At 27.6% G+C, this 27514-nt stretch overlaps 2 protein-coding genes across 5 annotated transcripts; one reads left to right on the top strand and one right to left on the bottom strand.

The window, feature by feature from the left end:
* Nucleotides 1-9436, bottom strand: LOC135930546 (glyoxylate/hydroxypyruvate reductase A-like). Of its 4 annotated transcripts, none has more exons than XR_010572806.1 (12): nucleotides 9251-9436; nucleotides 9069-9203; nucleotides 8988-9025; nucleotides 8812-8945; nucleotides 8013-8092; nucleotides 6375-6465; nucleotides 5351-5471; nucleotides 3027-3094; nucleotides 1907-1991; nucleotides 1110-1154; nucleotides 339-528; nucleotides 1-180 (listed from the first exon to the last, which is right to left on the bottom strand). XR_010572806.1 is itself a non-coding variant. In XM_065467359.1 (11 exons), exons 1-11 carry the CDS (start codon nucleotides 9360-9362, stop codon nucleotides 94-96), a joined length of 996 nt encoding a protein of 331 aa, XP_065323431.1. In that variant the 5' UTR covers nucleotides 9363-9435; the 3' UTR covers nucleotides 1-93. The 4 variants fall into 4 exon arrangements, 2 of the variants coding, with proteins under 2 accessions (XP_065323431.1, XP_065323432.1); XR_010572807.1 differs by having other exon boundaries at nucleotides 339-555; XM_065467359.1 differs by lacking the exon at nucleotides 339-528 and having other exon boundaries at nucleotides 9251-9435.
* Nucleotides 9437-18095: 8659 nt separating this feature from the next.
* On the top strand, nucleotides 18096-25841 carry LOC135930096 (peroxidasin homolog). The gene is made up of 14 exons (XM_065466881.1): nucleotides 18096-18124; nucleotides 19018-19217; nucleotides 20162-20261; nucleotides 20633-20871; nucleotides 21062-21232; nucleotides 21283-21447; nucleotides 21498-21599; nucleotides 21671-21793; nucleotides 22105-22225; nucleotides 22803-23015; nucleotides 23067-23284; nucleotides 24074-24236; nucleotides 25271-25470; nucleotides 25732-25841. The coding sequence occupies exons 1-14, from the start codon at nucleotides 18096-18098 to the stop codon at nucleotides 25839-25841; spliced, it is 2154 nt and encodes a 717-aa protein (XP_065322953.1).
* Nucleotides 25842-27514: the final 1673 nt, after the last annotated feature.

Genomic DNA, 27514 nt, shown 5'->3' on the forward strand with positions numbered 1-27514 from the left:
TAAATGATAATAATGGTATATTGCAAATATAACAATAATATATTAAATTTAAATAAATTTCTATATAAAAAAATAATTATTATTTTTATTTCTTCAATATTGCTTATCGAAATCTACCAATCCCAGCAAAGGCTGATTTTGTTCGTACCTACTTAAGTTCTCTTGAAAAACTTTAGCTATCTAAACAAATATTAAATTTTTAAAAAATAAAATAATTTTGATATAAAAGATTAATTTATCTTATTTGACACTATAATGGCATCGCCGGATTTTATGATAAAATGCTCAAATTCAATTAGGATCATATAAATTGATGAATAGAAAAGTATATCTTAAACGTGGTCAATTTGTTGTGATGTAACGCTGATGTTCTTGTAAACAACCAAATTTTATCTAAAAAATCTTCTGACATTGAAACATATCTAAGCCACTAGCTTTGGTTATTGGTCAAAAGGCCCAAACTTTCTATCATATGCGAAATCTTGAGGCGTGGGTGATCTTTTTTTGGCTAAAATATTGATACCGCCTCTAAATTGATGTTTTTTATAACACTCGCTTATAGTATTTTTTTTTAAAAAAATAACTCTTATGGGAAGAAGAAAAAAGAAAGTTGCTAGACAATTTATGCCCATTCTCAATTGAATAGCAACAGCAAGATTAACAGATGTAATTATGAATATTATACAACGAATGTTAGTGTGATTACCGTATTTGTAATCCCTGGGGTATAATCATAATTGAAATTTTCTTTCTTATAAAAACATTTAGTGTTGTTAAACGGCTTGAACCGATTTTTCAAAACGGCTAACTCAATATTTTAGCCAGAAAAATATTGCCTATGCCTCAAGATTTTAATAATATTGTCTAAACCTTTGTTCCTACTATGAGCAAAATCTTCAGGCTAGCGTTCTGAGGGAAATACTGAATTAGCCATTTAAAATCGGCTCAAAACGAGCCGTTAAAAATATTTATAGTTATCTTGAAAATCAAATATTATGGAAGAAATGCGTCGATAAATGGAATAGTTAATCAAATGAAGATACAAAAATCATGTTTTTAATATAACTTAAAAATGATTTTAGGTTTTTCGATATATTATTTGACTTAACTAATGAAGGCATGCATGTAGCGGAAATGTGAGGGGTTATGGTGATCTAGTAAATAAAAAAATATAGAAAAATTTATATAAGGATATTGGTTAGTTTAAAAAAATAATAATATTTTTACACCCTATTTAATTAACAGCACGAAACAGTCAGAAAGAGACTAAGGGACTCAACAGATACAGATACGTTCATACCACTATTTATCTTGATATTGTAAAATAGTTTCCTATAAACATATTAAGAAATTTTCCTTTTTGAGTGCCTGTGACAGCCATCAGAGAAATTATAACTTAATATTTCTTTTCTTCTTATTTAAAAGGAAGTAGAAAAACCAAGCCATAAAACCTCCCAAACAAAGAAAGATCTCATCAAGCTTAGTCATTCTTTTCTCTTCGTCCCCCCCACTCCTCCAAATAAACGCTATTTTTGTTTTGAGCACAGTTTTGGGATTCGAACTAAAAAAGGGTTCGGTTGAATATTATTCAAAGAGAGATTATATTTCCGATTGAGATGTTTCTAGTATTTTTTAAAATATTTTATCCGGGTTTAAAGTTTCCGAGGGATCATAAAAGTTTTGAAACAATATACAAATTTGTTGTTACTATTGTTATATAACTTCTATTGAATTCGAGGGGAATTCTGGCTCCCGTAAATTGTAAGAGGAGGTTGTTGTGGTTCTTAAGTTTGAGTCAACGGTTATATTTTTTTTTGGTTTTCCCCCCAAAAATTCTGATTTTAAAGCGTTAATCATTGCGGTCTTAAAATAAAATGGATATTCAAAATAGAGCTCGCGTTATAACCTGAGGCATATCCCATAATTTGCTCGTGGGCGTTAACGGTTCTTCCTCGAAAACGTCCAATATGGCTCCAGATATCCAATTCTCACTTGATATATAAGAAAAAAAATGAGATTCGAAATTTTTTAATTATGTATATTTGTTTGTTAAATTCGGGGTTTTGAACCGAACCGCTAATCCGGAACGAGACGTTATAATTTTTTGACCCGTAACCGAACGGTTATATAGTAATATAAAAATAGCGAACCGAACTGTTATACATATTTTGAGCATTTAACCAGGTTCATAAAATTATTATCCTTTAATTTGAATTTGAATTTTCCTTGGGAGCAATTTAAAGTGATTTCCTTTCTGGGCAAATAGAGGTCCAAACCTTTCTACCAACTATACATGTAAAATATTTACATTATTAATTGAAATTGATAGATACTCAATAATTTATTTGAAATTACTAAGCCTTAAAGGAATTATCTACTAATTCTACAGAAAATCTTCACGAAGGAGTGGCCGGGCAACCCCATTTTGGTTTTTATTAACGATATCGAAAAGAGCATTAAGGAACTAAAAGGGAAATAGATAAAGTAACTAATTTAAGATGTATTTTTAATTATTATTATAAAGATTTATAAAAAAATATAATTATTATTCGCAATAACACGATATTTCTCTCTGTTTAGTCATAAATGCATTTTATAAACTCATATTTAATATAAAAAAAAAATTTAGAATATTTTTCTTTATTTAAGCGGTCAACACCCTCCCATAAACTTATATGGTTAGTGCAAGTGTAATGCAAGACAAAAGATGAGTAGGTAAAGAGTTGCTTGATGGAAGTAGTGGAGGATCAAGACCTCGAGGAAGGTCTAAGATGACGTGGTTTAAGGTGATAGAGATGGATATGAGAAAAATGAATCTTAACGAATATTGATGCTCAGGACCGTCAAAAGTGGAAAAAGAAAATTTAGTAGGGAAACTGACTAACCTGGAAATCGCCATTAAATGGAGAAGTAGAATATTAAGCGGTCAAAATAATATCTCGTAGATTTAAATTAAAAGAAAAATATATAGTTATATAATAATGATATAATCACGATTTTTATTGTTTAAATATCTTTTATCTTACTCGATGGCCCTTATAATTTCGTCTTCGGACACGATGTCTCCTCTTCCCAAATTGATAAATGTTGGTTTCTGAGAAGAAGAAGATGAAAAAAAAAATGTATTTAAAATTTCAAGATGTCTAATCGCGTTTTTGTTTATATTATATTAAATGACATTAGCGCCCTGGAAAACCCCCCCTACATAGGCCAAGCCCAGCTTTGTTTTACATTTTATGGGAGACGATAGAATAGATATGTATATATTCTGTAGTAAAATTAAGCTGAAAATGGTATAAACCCTTTTTAGTCACCTGCCCTTTAAGTTGCTATTTTATTAACACATAAGTGTCCTAATATTTAGTATGGCTATTGAATTAGCAAAATTCTTCAGGACCAATATCTATCTAATATCATCCACTTACGAGGTTATGGTTAAAGCCAGCCATAAGAGAAAGGGATTAGGGTAAATATTATATTTTCTTATATTTAAAATAATAGCTCAGCTACAACACACTTACCGCGTAAAATAATCAAAAAAAAATGCAGTGACCACACTTAATTGCAATTTTTTTTTCTACTTTTAAAAAAATTTACATAGCCTGTTCTTTATAGGGTTAATACCTAAAAGGAAACGGGCACAAGGGGAGGGGGTTTAAAATAGTATCCATTTACATACCAGGAAGAGCCAGGCCCTGTTTAACGACGCTATGCAGGGGCCTACCTGCTAGGTCTCTCTATATATACACACCAAAAAAATAATATATACATGAGGTTCGTTAGAGGCGGGGGAACGGTTGAGTTCTATACCCCTTAGAAAAACATTGGGGAGCCCCTGTAAATTTTTTTTAAAGCCCTCAAATTACTGAATAAATAAGGTATCCAAAATTTATTTATAAAATAAAAGGCATTAATTAATTTGTTGTAATTGAGGACAATTTAAAATTGCTTGTGGTTATGTCAGAGACCTGCAGAGGTACCATTTGCACGGCCCTGATTAAAATTTTCGGCCAAACCCGGCCCAGATTAAAATTTTTATAATTTTTTACGGCCCGGCCCAGGTTTAAAAATTTTAGGCCCGGCCCAGATATTAGTAAAAAATATTTTGAGGGCCCGGCATAGATTTAAAAAAAAAAATTTTTTAGGCCCGGCTTGGAATTTTTTAAAATTATATTCGACCTGGTATACACAAAAAATTCCTCTATTTAATATTTTATCATATTTTCGGCGAGTATATGTTGTTAAACGGTTCATTTTAAGCCGATTTTTAAAAACGGCTAACTCAAAATCTCAATACTATATGTCTAGACCTTTGCTCCATCTATGAGCAAAATTTTCAGACTTGCATAATATTTTTCTGGATAAAAAACTGAGTTAGCCGTTTTTAAAAATCGGTTCAAAACGAGCCGTTTAACAACAGTAATTATTTTTTTTTATTCTAAACAGATATTTAGTATATTACAAATTGATACTATAAAAAATTTGTGATATTTTGAGAATATACTATATTAATTGTATTTATAAAAAAAAACTGATATTTTAATTAATAAAAAATATAACATATATGATATAATAATGTATTTAATCCTTTGCGTATTTATTCCATGGCAGGAAAACTATAATTATATTATGTAATAGATACTATGAGTGTTAGCTAGTGTTAACTTTCACCCAACATTATATTAATCATAACTTTATATAATCATTATAAACATATATAATTGACGAATATAATTCATGTTGTATATTTTAAAAAAATACGGCCCAGCCCGGGTATTTTAAAAAAAAAATTTTCAGACCCGTCCCTGGTACCCGGGAGAGGTCTCTGGGTTATGTTTTATAATTAGCAAATATATAAATTGGTCAATTATCATTTTTATTTGAAGGATTTTCTTATAGTATGTAAATTTTATTTTGTTTAAAATTAATAAAAATAGTGATACTAAAAATGTTTTTTAAAAAAAGGATTGAAAATGAAATTATTATTAAAGTTTTTTTCGTTTTTATGATAAAATAAAAATTTTTTAATTTTTGTAAATTCTGTTTCTTTTGATAATATATTAAATATTAATTAAAAGTTTTGTGATTTTAATTTAAAAATTAATTATTTATAATTATTTTAGTGAAATATATATCTTTAAAACTCTTTGTTGGCAAAGCGTGTCATATATTACAAAAATAATTGAAATTTTAAACTTATTCTTGAATCCATGTTTTGTTTGGCTTTGATAAAATACAAAAATTTAAAGTTTTTTTTTTAAAAAAAAAACAAATAATTTTGAGAAAAATCTTAATAAATATCCTTATGCAAATTTAATACTCAATTAATGGAGGGGAAATAAAAAAAAACCTTGGCTTTGGCGTGACTTAAGATCCCTCCATTCAACATTCCCTTGGTTAAAGGGGTACTAGGCAAAATCGATATGATATAATCGCAGTGGGACAAGAAGACAGGCAAATCCTTGGTAAATCTGAAGTGAACGAATATATTAAATTAAAAAATACATTTAATATAATGCGGTTTGGATATTTAAAATTTGATTTCTTTCTTTCTAAAGAGCCACACTAAATAAAAAAAAATACTAGTCAGTAAATTAAAAGACCTATTGCTACCACAGTTACGTTTAATCGGAATTAGCGTTTAACGCGATACCGCAAATAGTAAGGCGTTTCGTTACTTTCCAAAAACAAAAAAGTAACGCTCTTACTGATAACTTGCACTTTAGACATTGTATTTTAAATAAGTTACTTTTACTTTTTTTTAATTAATTTTTTCTGGAAAATTAATTAAAAATCTTGTTTTTTGTTCTTTTTTTTCCCCATTAATGTTGAAGGCTAAAATGAAAATTAAAACAATCTTACATAAGCTAACATATTTTAAAAAAAAAATCTTTTTGTAATTAATCATCGTTAACCCTGTAACTTAAGAAAAACAAACTAAAAAGGAAAAGGGAAGAAAAATGCTTATATGCTTAAAAAAATAAAATTATTTAAATGTTATTTGATCCTACGTTTACGATGTGCTAGAGGCTAACCCATATTACATTCGTGTTAGTCGGTTATTAAAAAAATAATTAATTTGTTTGGATATAAAAATTATGAAGTTTTTGTGATTATAATAATCATTTTATTTTTTATTCCAAAGTAAGAATCACATAATTAAACCAGGAGTCAGAAGTTCCCTTAAAGAGAGATTTACTTAAATAAGACTAACCAACTACCAAATCTAAAATGATCTAGTAATTGTCGTATATCGTAATAAGCGAATCATCAAAGTGAGAGGGTTTGGAAAAGGATAGGTAGGGGAGGATGGGGTGATGTTCATTTATTTTAAAATAAATACTTTATAAGTATAAATAGTAGAGTACTTTTACGTGATATCATAGCAAAATTTATTTTCTGTAGGCCTGTCTGATCGCACCAAGACAACTATTTTAGAACCGAAGACCATGCAAAGCTCTGCGACTAAACAAAAAAAAATTTTTTTCAAAATTTAAAGCAAAAAAATATTCATTACCCCCCCCCCCCCTTTAACCTTCTACGTTTATTATTTTAAAAAATGAAATAACTTTTCCATCTATTATATACATATTTAATATTAAATGTCTGCATCGGTTCACTACTGCCCGTTATGTTGCGCAAGTTGCCTGGCCCGTTAATTTTTTTAAAAAATTTTGACCGGTCCGGCTTGAAAAAGGAAAAAGTCAAATTCAGCCCCTGCTCATTAAATTTTTGTTTTGTACGTATTTTCTGACGATCACATTTTTAATGTCTATAACTAATTTTTCCCCAATGTCAATTAAAGTTCCTATACCCCTCCCCCCTATGGCAATCTTTTTCTACGACAGCAATTCTTATAAATCAATTGGGTTTGAAATTTGTAATTGGAATCATATCAGAAATAAATTTAGTAATTTAATAAGACAGTTCTTAAAATTTCAAAAAAACAAATTTATTTTTAAATAGCAAAAATCCGGGGCCTGGCATTAGACATTTGCGAAACTGCGTAATTTTTTTCTATGTACAAACCTACTTTCATAATCTAAAGCGAATTCGCGACGAAGTATAGGAAATATGATTTATACTTAGTCCAATGACACATAATAATAATACCTAGACTGACGATGCACTCTTTAAAAATGTACATCAATGAAAACAGCTGGGGACGCCATTTTGGTTACCCATATCATTATTAAAAAAATTTTAAATGAGAGGCCAATTTATTCCTGTATCTGACGTAAACTTTATTAAAGAAATGCTTGATTGTCGAGATAATAAGGAAGCAAGTTATCAATTTAATAGCAGTTTTTAACATGAGAATAATTATTATATTATGGGTTAACAAAATGGCGGGTCCAGCTGATCTGCATTCAACGACGATTTCAAGTGCATTATTATGAATGCATCGTCAAGCCCCGAATTTGCGCTAAATGTGAATGCAGGGTAAGTTGTCAGGCCTGGCTCTTATTCTCATGCATGAATTGTCCGACCCGTTAAATATTTTGCCCTGACAGGCCCGTTTAAAAAAAATTTTTGCGAATTTAATATTTATCGTTTATTATTATATCATAATCATGTTTAAAAAAAATGGCGTAAATTAAGATTACATTTATATATGGTGTTATTAAAAAAAAAGGATTTATATTAAAAATAGATGGCGTTAGAGAATATTTTTTTCCCCATTTTCGTTATTTTCTCAAATTTTGAGAATAACTGCATCAAGTATTCAGCCCTTAATTATTAAGTTTTTTTCTCAGTCTTGAGCAAATAGGGGAGTTGTTGGTATGGATTTTAATTTTTTTGAATAATTTTATCTAAACCATGTGAAATTTGATTTATCATTAAATTCTTTTTGTATTACAAATTAGGTAAGTTAAATATTTTTAGATAGAACAATATAAATAATTAAGCATCGAATTAAAAAAATATGAATTTCTTACTACTATTTTTTTAAATATAAAATAATGTGACAAATTCTTTTTTTTTTAAATATAATATTTTTTTAAATCTACCCGTTTTCCCGATATCACCAAAGCCCATTAACCCAATAGTTAGATCTGACATAATTCTGTAACCCCATCCATTTTTGGACCTATTTTACCAACAAAGAATATTTTATTAAGTAAAATTTATCATAATAAAATTGGCCTAAACTGACAATATATTATTGATATGAGAAAACCATGTAAGTTTTTGATTTAACAAAATTATATCTTATATCATCTATGATTTTATATATATAAATAAATTTTTAACAATCAACATATTGTTTGATAAAAAAAATGTGTAAAATATAATCCAATTTTAAAAAAATTATTAAAATATATGAAATATTTAAAGATATAATTATTTTTGCTAAGGCAATTAATTAGAAGAAAATATTTAAATTTCAAAAATGGCCTTGAATAGTTAATTTTAAATAAATGAAAGTAAATAATTATAAAATGGTAAGTTAAGACTAATGAACAATTGTCAGAATTTTAGGAAACAAATTTTAATAAGAATCAAAAGTACATCAACTAAATTTTAAGCTCTATAAGCATTTTATTATAATTTATAACAATAATAGCCTCTATATATGTGGATCTTATGACATATATATTGCAGCTATATGCAGTACACTGTAGCAAATTAAAATTATGCTATCTAATCATTAATTTAAGATTTGATAGTGACAATTTTATAGTAAAAAATAAAATGTTCATTCTAATGAGCTTATACTGGATACATCGAAGAACCTCGAAAATGGTATGACAGTGATTAATTTAAAAAATATGAAAATGAATTAAAATATACAATCGATTAATATACCATTTATGTTGCAATTGGTTGTCATGCATTTTAAAATAGTGTCGTTCATTTCCAATAATTTGTGATATTACATATTCAGCCATAATTTTTCCATAAATTCCAATCATACGTGTGAATATAAGATTTTTAGGGATCTTTATAAATAATATATGATATTATAAGATAGTAAATATTACTCTATCTCTATTAATATTATCAAAAAATCCATCTACCCCTATAAAATGAGTGTGAATTATATCTTTCTCAAATTTTAGTACCAGCTGATATACATTGTATCCATTTTAGTTTGGGCATAAAGGGTATCAAATGTGCAGCAATAGTGGGGTCTGCTACCATATACATATAATCTTTGATGATATCTATAGTTTCACCGTTTAATAAAGGCAATTTTCCTATTTTATTGTAATATTATCTAATAATTCATCAAAAAATAAAATACCTTCCAAAGGAATTGTATAAAAGTTAACTTGGGAAAATGTTCTTATTATATATTCGTTAGCACCTGGCACCCATACCGCAATAATGGCTTTCTGAACTGTATTCGAATTCATATAAATTCAAAAATTTCGTTAAAAAAATTGGAAATTCAAAAAATGACCAATGAATCTACTAAAGAAATAGAAAAACTAACTAAATGACAGATGCCAACTTTTGACATCATAAAAATAATCTACATATAGAACTTATAAGCAGTAGCATAGCTAGAATTTATCCATAGGGGGTGGGGAGGTTTAAAATATCTCTTTTCCCTTCGACCATCGGCCTGATCCATAAAAATATTATATAATATTAATTTTTAAGTAATTATTTTTATATCATAGTTGGCTGAACAATTAAAAATACTTTCTAAAATTTTCCAATATATTGTACTTTATTAGTGTCTAACCACTAAAGGATAAATATAAAAGAAAAATAAATAATAACAAAATTTTGGCCAAATTTATGATTAATAAGTGACTGATTATTCTGAAATTTTATCAAAGTTTAGTGATAAATTGTAAATTAATTCAATCCATTCGGTGTGGAATGAGAAAAAAATTACCGCCCAAGACTCCCATTTTTTATGATCACTCAATATATCTTATTCTATGTTAAAAATAATTATTTTAATTAAATTTTTGTATATAACATCATGTTATTAATTTATAATTGTTTTTTAAAAAATATCTTTCTAGTATGCAGATAATATTTTTTCTCCATCCTCGGGTCTACAATACCTGAAATATTTACAATATATCTTTATAGCCACACCCCTCCTTATTATTTAATATTTTGGTAAATATAATTTTTAATTTAAACCATATGATTATTTAAATTGGAAATTATTATATGTTTTTTTATATATTTCATTTTCATATTTTACATATTATTTATTTCCATTTTATAAATAAAATTATTCCCAATAAAAAAGGGGGGGGGGGGGGGGGTTCAACCCCAAGTCCCCCTCCCCTTGACTACGTCACTGTTTATAAAGAATGAAAAACAAGTCCAGACCATGCCTGTGCCCTCAAATTGGTTTAATTAAACTTTCCTTTAATATCTTATTAGATTTAAGACTAAATTTTTGGAAAATTATACCCTTTACTTTTGTTACATAGACATATCTTATTATATTATAAAATTTTAATCAAATATACAAGATTTAAACTATTTATAATGCTATTTATAAATATAAATTTTGGTCTAAATGGACTTTGTAATACTTTAAAAACAGTAAACAAACCGTAGCTTTCATGATATCCTCACACAAATTACAACATTTATTCCCTAAACCATATCATATATAATTGTGAGGGGTTTACCTAATTTTAAGGAAAATAATAATGAAGCAAAATTACATTTTATTAGACGAAATTTGTAAATAAATTAGCTATGCACCCCCCCCCCTAAAAATGTATAGATTATTCATATTCGTTTCTTTTTATAAATGTACAAATATTTAATTATAATAAAATATTATTAAATTTTAAAAAATTAGAAAATTAGAAAATAAGAAAATTTCTGTAAAAAACTCCTTAATTCCTATTTTCATTTGAAGGGATTAATTCTTACTTCTGATTAGACTTGCCATTCGTCCCGCTTTAAGTTGCACAGTTCCGCTAAATGAATTTCCGTCCCACAAATAAATAACACGAACATATGTCCCGCGAAAGTTCAGCAAAATGAATAAATTAAAAAATCCAGCTATAAATTCCGCTAAATTTATAAATCTTAAAATTTCATAAATCTCTAATTTATTCACAAAATTTAGTATAAAAAATATTAATAATAAAACAGCTATAAATTTTATCATGTGTTATCAAATTTCTTTATTTTAAGGCTAATTTTGAAATGGGATTTTTCCGTTGCGAGTGGATGCTAATATAAAAGTCATATTAATTGCACTAGAATATTGAAATTTTGAACATCTTATTTTACAAGAAGTTAAATAATATATATTAAATTTTGTTCTTTTAGGATTAATAGTAATGAACATTAAATCATTTCAATATCGATAGTAATCATTTAAGACTTACACTAAGGAATTTAAACTTAAATTCAGCCACCTCACACACTTAAAGTAATTAAATTATGCTTAAGTTCTCGGCCCTTTTCTTTTCTTAACCTATGGACGTTTAAATGGCAGTTCTCGGACTGTTGTGCGTACAAGTACGTGCGGCTTGCCCACAAACGTGTAGAGGGCTACTAATTTTTAATTATTCATCCAACTTAATTTAATCCAGTTAGATGGAAATGACGAATACCTAGCGAAGCTCTGTTGAACCTTTAAAGGTAGAAGGCATAAGTATTATAAATCATCTATCACATAATTTTGAAATGAATAACTTGAAAAATATTAAGATTGTATATTTATACCATGTAAACTCTACATCAAGTTGCGAAGAAAACGAAACCTATGTTTATGTTCATTTATATAATATAATTTCTTAAATTTATTTTAATAATATATATATTTTAATTTGCTATAATGAGTGTGTTCCTAAAAAACAAGTATAATTATGTTTTAAAGATTCAAGTTGAAGTTATTGTTTAAAAAATATAGATTCGCGGTATTCGTTTGTTATTTTAAATATTTTCCCCGATAAAATTTTAAAAAAAGATATGTTGACTGGGAAAAATTGCCGTTAGTTGATATGACTATTGGCTGAAATATAAAATTATTGATATTTGAATATTTGTTAATTTTTTTATTTTTCCCGGTAGAGGGTTAGAATTAATTGAGGAAGGAAAGGAAGAACGCAGGTTGCGTCCCAAATAAGAGATTTGCCGTTGGACCAGGGGGTACAGGTTAAACCGTCGGGTCCGAGTCCATCCTGTAATGAATGATTAGTTTATTGGAGGATGTTGGGAATTTTTGCCTTATTAAATGCGTTATGGATGATTTTGTTGATTCTTTATCGTTGGATTGTAATAATTGTATGTCGTTAATATCAATAGGATTATAGTTTGTAGGTTCTTTATTAGGGGTACAATAATAGATTTGTTGGATATTTCGGTTGGAAATGTAAAACCGTCTGAGGTAAGTTATTTCAACGTTCGATTGCGGTTAAAAGATCATGATTGGGTGTTATAAATGATGAGATCGCTGAATTGAGGGATAGGCGATTTGAGAAAAATAAAGATACGGATAATAGTTCTAAAGGAATCATGTCGATACAATCTAGTTTAGCAGGTAATTGGTCAAGGTGCCAATAAAGTCCGCTAATTAGAGGATTCTTTCTACAAAGGTTTTTAAGCGAATATCATGTTGATTGAAAAATTTTGAGGCGGTAAATGAGGAGGATGAGTGGAAAAGATGCGAGATTTTAGATAGATAAAAACATTTTTTTTTAATAAATAAAAAAGTTGGTGTGAGGGAATTAGGTTAATAAATCAAGGTTTTGCATCTCAGAAAATATTTTAGCGATAATATTTTCCGATATATTATTATTTATTAATGGGGAGCCTAAGAGTTGGATATATTCTTTTTCAATAATAGTGTAATCTTTAAAAAAATCCGTGGGTATCTCCGGGTTGAGGAAACATGTTTCTGTTTTGGTTTTGTTTAATTGTTAACTGATGCATTTTATTTTGAGATGGCTAAGAGCATTGATTATCTGATGTGAATTACCGCATAGTGTGCCATGATCTAGGTACCACTAATTAAGGTCGAAATCTAATCTAAGTACTTTCATCATGTTGTGAATAACTAAGCAGAAGAGAATATGGCTGAGGGGGTCACCCTGTTGTATTCCCCATTCGGAAAAAAAAATGTTACCATTAAAAATGAGGGGAAAGCTATTGTTATAGCAAATGTCTAAGGAGCACTAATATTAAGGGAAATTATCGTAAAAAGATTTGAGTGGCGAGGAACGTGAAATTGTATTGAAGGCATTCTTGAAATCGATTTTGCATAACAAGGAGTGGATGTTGAAGGTAAATTCGTAGGCAATGAGAGACTTTATCTATTGCCTCCTTTAGTTCCTCATCCTAATTGGTATTTGATCAGAAGGGACTGAGAGTCGGATTTTATTTTTTTTATAATAATTTTGGCAGAGGTCTGAAAAGTGAACCGATTGCAATTTGGCGGATGCCTATAATAGGTTTTTCGAAAGTAATCAAGTTAGCACCAAACTGATGAACTAATGTAGGTATATCTTTAGTAGTCATATAATCAAGTAAGTGAGTTAAAAGGATTATGGAATTATGAGAATTTAGAAATGTTTGGAAGTAAGATGGTCTATAGCCAACCAGGTCTGCTGCTGAAAATTTATTAAATTTCTTATAGTTTCGCAAATATCTTGGTTTGTGATTATGAAAGGTGGGATATTGAACGGTGAGTTTGGTAAGCTTGTATAAGAGGTGCGTGAATAAAAGGATTTTAGGTTGTCAAGGGTGTCGTCTTTGGAGATAGTTTAGTTTGTGAGATATTAATTTTCGCGCGCCGAATAGGTCGTCTTTATTTATTTTTTGGGATATTTTATTGTAGGTTTTACTGAAACTTGCATTATGATTAATGCGATTTTAATGTATTCTAATTGTGTTAAGTTTTCCAGATTTTTGAGTCTGTCTTTTATTAGGTTAGGTTGTGAGATAGTTTGTTGTCTTTTAGGATTGAGAGGCATTTGAAAAGGAATGTGAAGAGATTATTAAATAGATCTGGTAATTAACACTAGATGGGATATGTTTTATTGTTGAGATTTTTTTGATAAAGATAAATCCTTCTAGAGATTTGTTATTTACCTATGTGTGTTTAGTATTAACTGGGGGTTCTATTAATTTTGTGCAAAGTCCTCATTAATAAAAGATTTTCCTATATTTTATAGTTTAAAAGTAAAATATTAACTGAATATTTTATTTTATATGTTTGTACCTTATTTTACTATTTTTGGAATTACGATCTTCATTATATCACCTTGCTTTACCTATTTTCGGAAGTCCAATACATTTTATTTTCATATAATATATTTTATAATTTAAATCTTGTTGCAATCAAATTAAGAATTATTGATTGTCGATGTTTTCACAAATGTTAATTATATCCATTAATAACCATTTATTAATATTTGATTCATTAATTCGGATTACAAATTTTATAATGATCCTGAATATGTAAAAATTTTAAAATCTTTTCCTTTATTGTCTTTCTTTCGCATAGTAAATAAAATGCATGGTCATCTACATGTCCATTTACATTTTCATGAGTCTCAAGTAGTATGAAAAGTTGACTAGAAAGTCCTGTACTATTACCCTATTTTTCTATTAGATGAGGAATTTTTATAAATATCTTAGTTATCTACCTACAAAATGTAAATAATGACTTCTAATCAGAATTAGCTCTATTCAATAATTTTCAAGAATTTATGATTGCGACATCAATAAAATGTATAAAAATGGGTAGCCACCATTTTTATTCTTATATATTTATTGTATTTGGTGACATTTATATATCTCCTAGATTGCCATTCTATGGGAATTATATGAATGCATCAGGTCAAATTAATTTGAGGAATCTAACGAGAGAATCTTAAACATTCAGTATGTTGTAACAATCGCTATCATTTTGGCCCTTATCTCTTTCATCATAACTTTTGTGGACTAGGGGGTTGAAAACTTTTCCCTTATACTTCCAATTATGAAAAATCTAAGAAGTTTTAGATGAAATAAAATTTTACAGATGCATTAGAATAGGAGATATGATTATTGCATTCCGTTTCATTTACTATGCCTTTCCCAACAAAACTGAAATAGGCACATCGTTTATTCCGTTTCATCATATTCTAGGGTCTTCCCAGAAAAGCTGAAATAGGTCTTTATCAACTATTAGTAGTCTATTCTCCATAATTGATTGTTGTATTTTTAATTCTTAATAATTTGTAGACAATTTTTCCTTTTATCGAGATTTTATAAAGAATATTGGATATATTGAATTTCTATAGAAAAAATTTATCGAATATTAAAATCTATTTATAAATCTGAGAGTATAAAGTAACGGGCTAAGTTCATATAGAATTAAGGCATCTATATAAATATATTTGTATTAATTGCATTATAAATAAATTTATTCTCTGACAATGCATTTTTAAATATTTCAACAAAAATAATACGGGGAAAAATTTTATCATATAGGCAACATTGACCATATTTATTTTTCTACAATAATGAAAATTTGTTATTTCTATTCAAGAATGTTATTATAATGCTTAATAAATGAACATATTTTAAAAACACATAACGCCCCCTTGCGAATTAATTTTAAGCATTTTAACTATTTTTATTACTAATTATTTTGTTTTAATTATAACTTTATAAAAAATATGCTATATGATTTTCATTCTATAAATATATGTATTTTATTATAATTTAATAATGTGATTAATAATTATTTAATTAAATGTTTCATATATACAGCATCAAAATTAAATATCTACTTAAACTATTATATAATAAAATAGAAATATAAGGCTTGAATATTTAATCTAAAATGGTTGTTATAATAAATTGGTATTTTATTTGTATATATTCAAAAAGAAAAAAATACAAGCAATTTTTTAAAATGAAAATATATATTCTTTATATATATATAATTTGTTGCCTTGAGATATACAAATAAATTTCACTGAACTTTAAATATAAATTATTTAAGTGTTTAAATATATAATAGTTTAACTGAACTTTAAATATAAATAAGTATTTAAATATATAATAGCGCACATGCAACATTATATATAATAATATCTCCACCATGATACTAGAGGGGTATTTTTGCACCAAGATTTGGTCGATATAATTGTAAAACCCTTCTTACTTAAAGTTTATTCTTTTTTTTCGTTTGGGTTTTACTTTTACTCTTTATTTTATTTGCTAATTTTTTCTTATATAGAAACAATATATTTTTTACCGTTTTATTTGTGAAGACAGATATAATAATATTTTTATAAACAAATTTATAACAAGAAAAAAAATTAATAATAATAAAAATACATCGTTTTCCAAGCTTTTATATATTTATTTACAATCTTATTATTATTTATTTATGGTCGACATCACATGTCAATCTTCTTTATTTATTTATTTATTTACTTTTCATGTATTTAAAAAAATAATCTCCGTTCGGTTTAAGTCGGGCTTAAGATTTTTCTAAAAAAATTTGGGCTGGGTCGAAGAGAATAGGGCTTAAATTTTTAAATAAGATATTATTCTATTTTGGAAATAAATTGATATATTTTAAAATTGTTGCAAAAAACGAGTCGCCAATATTTTTTGTTTGTAGTATCTTTTCTTTTTTACAATTAATATAATACGAAACTTTTCTATTATTAATTAAATTCGGGCCAGACAGGGCACTGATGGGCTTTTCGAAAGAAATAAAAAAAAATTTGTTCAGAATCAGGCCGACCTGGAAAGTTTTAAAAAAAAAATTTGTTAAAAAATTAAGCCAGATGCACTTCACTAATATCGATTTTTCAGAAATTATCTAAAATTTATTGGGTAGCTACTCCACAGGCTAGAATTTAAAGTAAAAGTCAGACCTTTTAAATCAAAAATTGCTCACAATAAATTTAAAATGAGAGGTTCAGAATATCACCAAAGAGGATTCTGGGAGTACTTTATCCAAATTAACTTAACACATATACATTTATAACAAAAAATTTTTCTAAAAGATACCTACATAAATTATATTATAAAAATCCTAATAACTTCATCCAGGCCCTTACACATTTTTTCAGGAAAATTTACGTTCGTTTAATATATTAACTAATGGTTTTAAATTAGTTTTCTTTATAGCAGTTACCTAGACAAGTAAATACTTTTTTTGAACGATTAAGTGGCGACTGAGAAACAATCTAAAATAATTTCTCTGATTGGGATCTATTGGAAGATTTTTGTTTATCACCTTAAAATGATTCGTAATAAAATATCCAATCAATTAATCGCCCATATTAATGATTACGTCTATATATCTATCCTCGAACAAAATATAATCGAATAAATTAGATCAGATTTTTAAAAACTGACCCGTTTTTTTTGTTCGGTTACTAGCAGCAGACCCTAGGTTTCACGAGCTAAATATCGTAAATTGTTATTGAAATAATAACACTTTATTGACATTATAACAATTATACTATACAATTAAAATATTTATCAATACTATATATATACACACACATTTATTACACTTTAAGAGAATAAATTATTAAAATAACTCCAATAAATGAAATAAAGGAATTCACTTACAGATGACCACTGTCTTTATAATTCATGAGCATTGACAATATATTGATGCTACATGTATATCATATAATATTGTCATAAGATATTATATATAATCTACAAATTTACATTTATATATTGTCTGATTGACATTTGTATTATATAGAATTACATATATATATAAATGTTGTAATACAAATTACAACAGTATTCTTAAAGAAAAAAAATGTTACTCTCAAATTCATTTTTCATGTTATTATGCAATAGAATTATTGTGTTACGAAGATTCGGAACAAATGTTAGCATGTTAGAGAAATGATTGCTAAGCAAATTATATCTTAAAAAATTTGAAGATAATAATCTAACCAATACTCAGGTTAAAAAAATGAAAGATTTAGAACAATAATGTTACTTATTGAAGAAAAATTAGAATTTCGAGACTCTAGAAATAAATAAATTAGGGGTCCTGGCTACCAAAAGCTCCCAGTGGCTTTTCAGTCGCTGGGCTTATTATAAATTTAAGAAAATCCTTGCCGCCTTATATTAATGCCGACGTGTGCCTCAACGATCGCCTATAATTCTTAAGTAAAATGCCACCCGTTTTTTTATTAGCGTTTAGGTATAATTGTTTCCCCTTAAAATCCTTGTAAAAAGGATATTTTATATGGGTGGTTACACGTTACCCAGTTTATTTCAACCAATCCTAGTTTTTTTTTTGGGGGAGAAGCGAAATAAAAAATTATAATTATCTTTTTAGTAAAGTTACTATTTCGAGATATTAGTCAATATTTTTTTTTGTTAATATTCAACAGATTTTTATTAGGTTGTTATACAAAATCTAGATCGATGTATTCAGGTCTACCTTGTGTTCAAACTTTATTTTAAAACATTGCGATACCATGCCCCAATTCTTTTCACGACTTATTCTATTTAACATAATTTAAATCACATAAATAACATTATTTTATTTTTTTTAAATGAATTGCATGCTAAACCATACAAAATGATCTTTTCTTTTTATTTAAAAATTATTAACCGAAACGATAAAAAATATTAAATATTTTCCCATAATTTAAAATATCAATGATAATATGATTAAGATTATTATTTTTGTCATAATTTTGGGGAAAAATAAATTTTTTTTTATACACCCTTTCTTAGAAAAATCAATTTTTTTTTGTATAAAACCTTAAATATATAAAGAAATATATTATACATGAATATATGAATAATTATATAGTGTCAAAGATTAGCCCTATAAAAATTGAATTTGAAAAGATTGTTTTATTTATTCGCTTTTAAAATTAAAAACAAAAGGTCAAAATAATGAATTTTAAATGACAATTTTTTTTTAAGAAGAACTTATATTATATTTTATGGAGAAAAATAAATTAATATAATGTAATCGTTTAAATTAACTAATGATAAGAGTTCAAACTACTGTTTCATAATAATAAAACAATTATTATTAATGACGTATTTGATTTATTTTATACTGCTATTTAATCAAAGAATATCTGTGTATGGTCAATTAGAAATTCTGGTTTATTTGGATGAAAGTGAAACTGACTTTCATTCTCCAAAGAGCGTGATAAACGTCGATGATAGAGAATTCAAGTTATCTAGAAGAGACATCATGAGGGTTCTTGATAATTCAATGCGAAGGGTAGAGGAAATGCGCCGGAAAGAGCTCAGAGCTGTATTGTTAACAAGTAAGATCATATTTACAGATTTCACTAAGACATATGGGGATCCAAAAAACATGTTATATTTAATATCTAATAATATTCTTCATCTACATGAAATCACTGAAGGAAAACACTCTAAAATTTACCTCTCCTCTTCCCCCGCTTATTTTTCCTTCCAGCCATTATTACTGTAGTAAATCGATGATGTTAATATAAAAAAAAATCCTTTATTTTAACAAATATTTACAGAGTATATGAATATATATAACCCTCTATCCAATAAAATATTGATCCAAAGCATGTTAGACGTCGTAATTTATGATCATTTTTTTAACAAATGGTCGGTGATAATCAGCTGGTTGTTATTAACTTTAATCGAAAAATTAGTCACGAGCATGTAAAAAGTCAAACCGTGTTAAATTATATGGGTAAATGTTGGCTAATCTCAATCTTCACAGACACTTGATGGAGAAAATCCGTTTACAATAAGGCCTTTTAATTTATATTAGTTGCTTCCAAATCGAGCTGCCATCTTTTTTAAAAACTTCCAAGACCAAAATGATAGTTTTCCGTTAAAAAATTGGCTAAGCGGCTATAAATATAATAATTACTCAATTTTAGTTAAAATTGAAATTGAAATATATGTATAACTATAATAAAATTAGAATTTTATTTACCAATTATTTTGCCCTTAATTAATAAATATTGTTTTATTTTTCATATCCTACCCCATTGGATATCTAGCCCCCTTCCCCTTACAAGTCTAAAAAAATGGCTCATACACTTCTTTATCAGAAGTCTGCAAATGTAAAAATATCCTAGTCAGGCTCGACCGATAGGAATTTAGTTTTTCCCCAGCCCGACCAAATTTATATACTAAACCGGCTCCATTTTTTACTGGTTGTCTTACTCGATCCGACCCTGCCCGGTTTTTGAAATTTTGAATAACTTTTCTTTTATTTATAAAGAGAACCCAAATCCCGAAGGATCCGAATTTATTGAGAACATGAAAATAAAAATGGGATTCGTATCAACGATGGCTGCCGATAGTCTCAAAAACTTAATGCAGTTTATAGAATTATATTTTTCTTAAATAAATTTATGTACTATGTATTTGCAGGGTTTTCCATTCAAAAAAATAAAGGGAAACGTCATGAATCAAAAAAAAAGGGAAAGTGACAATCAAAAAAGGAAAGAGTATCAATCATTTTTTAAAAAAAGGAAAAGAAAAACAAGGAGGTTCATATAAGTCATCTGATAAGTGTCTAGGACAATCGATGTTTAATACAAGTATCAATTGGTTCCTCAGTTTAACATGTGAGCCTCCTTATATCCTTGAAAAACACTTGAGATTTCGGGAAAAGGGTCAATAAATTTGTTTCAATCATTGAGGGGAACCTTGTTCATATTTGCTATTTTATTTATTTACATATTGACAGCCAACACAGGAAAACCAAAAAACATAAAATAGCTCAATATTTGCATTCTTTAGACCTTAACCATACAGTAATGGGGAGCGAATGCCCATATAATTATGACCCAAATAAAAATGATAGGACGTGTAGATTAGATAACCCTTACAGGGAAATAGACGGGTTTTGCAACAATTTAAAATATCCCTACAGAGGCACATCTCATTATCCAGCTCAAAGATTTATTCCAGCTGATTATGGAGATGGTATAATTAATTAAATAAATATTATTTCAAATGAAACATAAGATTTTTTCGTGTTGTATTAAAAAAAATGAATAATAATCATACATGGTATTGGTATCATATTAATTTAAAATGAATATTTGTTCATTAATTTTATAAATATATCTCGGGAATTTCTACTAAAATTCTTATAATGGTTCTTGTTGTAAAGGTTTAAATGAACCCAGGCGATCTATAAGGGGTGAGGAATTGCCAAATGGCAGAATTATTAGCAATTCTGTCTTGCCATCCACAACTAAAGATCATTCTACAGTGACCAATATGATGATGGTTTTTGGACAACTGATGGATCACGAATTCGCATTAGCTTCTAGTCCTACAGGTTTTTAATCGTCATCATATGGAATATGTGATAATTCCGTCTTTTATTAGGATTTATGTTTGGAAAATTAAAGTGCTGTGATCCCAAAAATGTAGTTCATCCTTTGTGTATGAACGTGAATTTCCCCAAAAACGACAAATTTTTTAGTCAGTTCCGGCTGACGTGCATGGAAATGGTTAGGTCTTTACCCGCTATAGATGTTGACTGCAGATTCGGTTTTTTAGAGTTTTTTTGGAGGATTAAATGTTCATAGAATCTTCTTTAGGTCCTAGAAATCAAAATAACGAAGTAACTTCCTATATTGACGCTTCCCCAATATATGGATCTACACAAGAAGTGGGTAATAGACTTAGATCCTTTTCGATGGGTAAAAAAAAATTATTATTTAATAAGGATAGGTATATGGAAGCACATTTTAATTTTGTAATATTTGAATAGGCGAACTAAAAATTCAACAAAACCCTACGAACCCAAGATTAAAACCATTAATGCCCATAGCTAATATATCAAATTCAATGCAATGCGAAATCCGATCAGGGCCTTTCAAATGTTTTGCCGCGGGTATGCATATAACATTTTGAGCATGCATTTCCTATAATTATTTTCGTTTTATTTACATATTCTAAGATTTCTGGGTGAAAGGAAGGAACGCATCCCATAATTATGAATGATTTTTTCAGAGCCACCCCTGATTGCTTAAATATATTTATTTTGCTTTTATCTGTAGTATAAATAAGGTTTGTTGATATTGTCAAAAAAAAATAGGAATAATTATGCGAGGAAGAGGGTGTGCATAATTCACGTGAGGCTCCTAATAAGGTAGGTCCTAGATTAAATTATTATATTTTAATAAATTTATGTAATTTACGAAGGAGATACAAGAGCTAATGAGAATTCTTTGTTGATTGTCATCCACACCTTATTCGTTCGAGAACATAATAGGATCGCACAAGGTTTACAAATAATTAATCCTCAATGGGATGATGAAAGATTGTAAGTTTATATAATAATATTTCACACGATATTTTTCTAATAATTCATAATATTTTCACAAAAAGTAACATATCACTAGAAAAAACATATAAAATTGATAAATGACATTACAAGATATTTTAAAACATTGATTAATTTTTTTTAAAAAATACGTTTTTTTCTCTATCATTGCAAATATATTTTTACAACTTGTATTTTATCCGTATATATTGATTATAAATTTATTGGATAAATGAATGGTTTTCTAATTAATAACCAATTTTTATTGTCTCTACATGTAATAATTTATTTTAACTAATAAAAAGTTAAATATTAGAGGGCACCTACTATTATTTTTGTATGTTATACCCATAAAAATATTAATATAGTAATTTTATTCATATTTTTTTTAAATATTTCCACGCCCTATAACATAATTAATCATTTACTTGTAATATAAATTTGCAAAACAAAATGAGTAACCTTTCAATTTCATAATAATATATAATATAAAATTACAATTAGGGTAACTATTTATCTGCACTTTTTTATATAAACACTTTGCTAACTATTTCCATTTTAATTGATTTATTGATAGGTATCAAGAGGCTAGAAAAATTGTAGGAGCAGAAATTCAGCACATATGTTTCAAGGAATTTCTACCAATATTGATAGGTCAAAATAACTTGAAAAAATTTGGGCTTGAACTTAAAGATACTGGATATTTTATAGGGTATAACCCAGAAACAGATGCATCGGTGGATCACGGGTTTGTAACAGCAGCGTTTAGATTTGGGCACAGCTTGATTAAGTTTGAATTTGCATTATATATTTTCCTAAGATATTTTATTGAAACATTTAGCAAGGACATGTTTAGAATCACCAACCAGAGTAGTTCCATGTCTACTCTCAGTCTTAAAAAAGATTTCTTTCAACCCCAACACGTTTATAGGGATATTCCGCCCGAGGGAATGGATCCACTTTTAAGAGGAATTTTTTACCAGCACGCTCAGAACATGGACAATCATGTAGTTGAAGATGTTCGTAACCATCTCTTCCAACTTCCTCACGAAAAATTTGGTTAGTTAATAATCCTAAAATAGGGAATTATTTATTATAAATTTTCTCTTATTCAATGTCTACATGACAGGATTTTTACTGGATGCAAACCCCCTTCAAAAATCTTTGCCTACCCCCCTTGAAAATTCCCACGGCCTTCGGCGGCGGTGTCTCTTTATCATTATTTTCACCTGTTTATTTATTGGTACTCTTTTCAAAGAATTTATAAAGGATAACTTAAATTAATCTATCTCTACTACCAACTATCGATATTTTGTGAATATAAAGAATTTATTTTTTAGATAATAAATTCAATTAAAACCTCCATTATTTACAATGAATTAATTATTATGGCATTGTGAGCTTGCTGAAATATCTAAACCTTTTAAATGTAATTTAAAAGGATAGTTTATTTGGAAAACAATGTGTATGATTGTTTGCAATATATAGATTTGGTCGATGAATTGTATTATAATAATACTATAACAAAAGTTTTGATTTTTAAAGCAATAAATTTTGTCCTATTTCATCTCAAAATTTAACAGAAAAATTTATCCTATCCCCATTAAAGCAGCTTACCCCCTACCCCCTCAAAAAAATAGGATGCAAACTGTTCCTACCCCCTTCCCCGCTCATGTAGACGCTGGTGGTCATGATAATATATAATTTTACCAAGTATACATAATATATTTGTATTGAAACATTCCCTAATTAACATTTCTAACTTTCATTTACATTAAAATAATTAATATACTGCTATTATTAATTTATGGATATTCTAATAATAAAAATTTTTATAATATATATTAGGAATGGATCTGATGGTATTAAATATTATGCGAGCCAGAGAACAGGGTGTGCCCAGTTACAATGAATGGAGAGAGTATTGTGGTTTGACAAGATACAGGAATTGGAATGATATGAAGGGACACGTGATTCTATCGGCAATTGATGGGATGAGAGCAGTATATAAGTTTTAAAAAAAATGAATGAAAGCCATAATCAGAAAATAAAATTTAACACCTTATTTTCTTCTAAAACAATTTTGACCAGGAAGAGAGAAAACCAAAAAATAAATGATTCAAGCCAAAATTAAGAGATTACATATACTTCAATTATAAATAGCAGCATTGAAGGTATACCAATTACATAACAGTTAGATAATGGTAAAATATGTGAGATATTTATGGTTAATGCTAAACAGTGGCGTAGCTACGTGGCGATTTTCGGGTTTGGACCTCCCCTACCCAGAGCAATTTTTTTTAGATTATACGTTCAAAAGACTCAAAAGTGACTTTGTATCAAATAAATACCATAAATATTTATATTTTTCTGGTTTTGATGTTTGTGGAAGGATATTATATTACTATTGAAATTATTCTGGATAGTAATATTATAAAGTCATTGAGAATAATCTACTAAATTATAATAACATATTATTGATGCATTTAAAAAATATATTTATTACATATTATCTAATGATCAATATAGGACTTTTATATTATAGGAAAAACAAATATATTTTTAAGATAAACCCGGCCGAAGGCCCGTTAAAGGGGGGTCTGGGGGGTTAAGCCTCCCTAGCTTTTATATGTATGGACCCCCTCTAAGGAAAATTTTTAGCTACGCCACATGCTAAATGTATCAGAAGTAGAACATATTAGCTATCTTTAAAACAATACCCAAATTATATAAAAAAATATTTTTTATCATGCTATTACCCTATACCCTTTTAAACTTACCTTAGCTCCTCCCTAATCTATGTTGATTTCTGAAAATTTTTTTTACCAAGTGCCTCTAGGTCTCCCTTTTAAAGTATTACAGCGATTAATAACTCAAAATTTTAATATTTAACATAGACCGAGATAATTATGGTTTAAATTTTAATATAACCAACAATTTAATAATAAAAAGAAGAATAATAAGTATGTGTGATCTCTCACATTAGACACCAAAAAAACAACAATGAGAATGTTATAAACATATTGTTTTTTTTTCCAAACATAGGAATGTTAACGACGTAGATATATTCGTCGGAGGAATTTCGGAGATAATCCTTAAAAACAATGGCGAAAAGGAGAGTGACGGTATACTAGGCCCTACATTTTCCTGCATGATTGGAAACCAGTTCAGAAATTTTCGGTACGGCGACAGATATTGGTATGAAAACGAGAATTCTAAGTTCATTAGCCACGCTTTTCAGCCAAGTATATAGAGATATTTTTATTTGCTCTTTAATATAGGTACTTCGGATTTAATAAAAACATTTCATAAAATTATTCCTAATTTTTTAAATCCTAATTTGTTTTTATATTAAAATATTTTTTATTTAAAATTTAAAAAAAAATAAATATTTCTAAACTTAATAATAAATTATTTTAGATATTTATGTTTTTTTATGTTTTTGTCTCGTTTTTTTATTATTGAATAGCCAATTCAACATTATTCTTTTTCAATATGAAATTTAGAACAATTGCAAGAAATACGTAAAGTGCGGTTAAGTAGAGTGATTTGCGATAATTCCGATTCAATTGATTTAATCTCAATAAACGTCTTCATCGAACCTAGTTTCGAGTAAAATTTATTATTTTATTTTATTTTTTAAAGTTTTCCTGGTTAATTAAAAAATAATATTCTCTTATAAAATAAAGATATATAAATTTCAAAAAAAATAAAATAAAATAACTAGAAATCCTGTCCTTTATTGCAGAGATTTTCAAAAAATGGACTTTCGACATTGGCAGGAATAATTGGGAGATCTTTCATGTTTGATAGAGAGGAAATATGATCAGGGACAAATAAATTCACCCAAAAATCTCAAATAATTAAAAATTAAAATAATATATGAATTCTATGGGCGCACGAAATAACTCGAAATAACTTAAGAAATATAATAATTGTTATATTAAATCAATATATTATAATATAAGACTGTGGAAAAGCATATTGTATTTTTATATTTTAGAAGGAATATAATTTCCTTTTCAATCCTCCCCCCCCCCCACCCTCTCTCCCCCACTTCTAACTTGAATATATCAATATATTTATTTAATTATGATTGATTTGCCATGCATATATAATTTAGTGAGTTCAGTAATACATACAATTTATAAACCTCAGACACGATATGCTAGTAAATATGCAACCTTTACTTAAATATGAGCTAATTGAAAATAATTGAGACTAATCTTGTAAAATCTTATATTTCATATATTTTTAAATTTGTACTAAGTAGAGTTAGGTTGTAATTTATTGTTGAGTGTTGAAATATAATTTCTATTTTTGCGATTTATTAGGTTATTTTTTACTGGTGTTTAGAACAGATATTTTATTAGAAAAAATATTATGCGAGCCTTAAGATTTTGCTCACAGATGACAAGGTTAGAACATATAAAGCTAGAAAAACGCGCTATTAGGAAGATATTGGATCAATGATTTTCATTTTAAATAATTTTGGTGGAAATAAATTATGAAGAAAAAAGTAAAGAACTTATAAAAAAATTGTGAATCAAAGATGAGCAATAAACCAATTAACAAAGCTAATATTAGCTCTTTTTAAAAAAGATACTCAACCTAAAATAATACCTCCAAGATGTATTCTATATTCAAGAATTGTCATATGTGTGCAAAGAACTTAATAAATGGATACAAGATAAAAATTTTGAGCGGTAAAAGTCAATGGGCAAGCCCGCTAACCTGTATATATAAAGAAGCATAAGGCTTTATGCCGAATTCAAAGTTAGAATTATATCTAATTTTGTAAAAATATATTCATGCAGGATAACATTAGATATTTAGGCCATGAAATGCACCAGAATCGTGATAAAATTAAAACCGCAATATATATGCCAGAACCAAAATTAACTAATAAACTTTCCACATTTTTATGAATGTTTATATATAAAACTTTTAAACATTTTCGCAGACATTGCTACCACCAACACTCTAATCCAGATTTGCTTACAGGGATTGTAGCAGATTCATCTAAGATTGTGAGCTATGTATTTTCATACAGAAAAAGATGGGAGAGAAAATTCAAAAGCTTTCGCATCAAGAACTTAAATAAAATCAGTTAATTATACAAATATAGAATGTGAAGCTCTTGCCATTATGTTTGCTATTAAAAGATTTCAAGAATATTTAATAGGAACTAAATTTAGAATATAAATCGGACCCCCTTTGATTTGATAGAAGGAGAATCTAAACTGGTATCAGGATTTAAATTTGAGTTTTATTCAGAATTTCGCTTTA

This window comes from Gordionus sp. m RMFG-2023, chromosome 5, assembly GCF_954871325.1.
Source record: "Gordionus sp. m RMFG-2023 chromosome 5, tfGorSpeb1-WG-v2, whole genome shotgun sequence".
NCBI classification, from domain to species: domain Eukaryota; kingdom Metazoa; phylum Nematomorpha; class Gordioida; order Chordodea; family Parachordodidae; genus Gordionus; species Gordionus sp. m RMFG-2023.

Excerpts from the sequence above, each read along its gene's own strand:
- LOC135930546 (XM_065467359.1), bottom strand. The coding sequence starts at position 9,362 with ATGAATTCGAATACAGTTCAGAAAGCCATTATTGCGGTATGGGTGCCA. Across the intron at positions 8,946-8,987 it reads ATAATATTAATAGAGATAGA|ATCCCTAAAAATCTTATATT; the intron begins GTAATATTTACT and ends TTATTTATAAAG. Across the intron at positions 1,155-1,906 it reads AATTATGGGATATGCCTCAG|ATCACCATAACCCCTCACAT; the intron begins GTTATAACGCGA and ends TTTATTTACTAG.
- LOC135930096 (XM_065466881.1), top strand. The coding sequence starts at position 18,096 with ATGCCACCCGTTTTTTTATTAGCGTTTAG. Across the intron at positions 19,218-20,161 it reads CAGAGCTGTATTGTTAACAA|AGAACCCAAATCCCGAAGGA; the intron begins GTAAGATCATAT and ends TTATTTATAAAG. Across the intron at positions 22,226-22,802 it reads CAATGGGATGATGAAAGATT|GTATCAAGAGGCTAGAAAAA; the intron begins GTAAGTTTATAT and ends ATTTATTGATAG.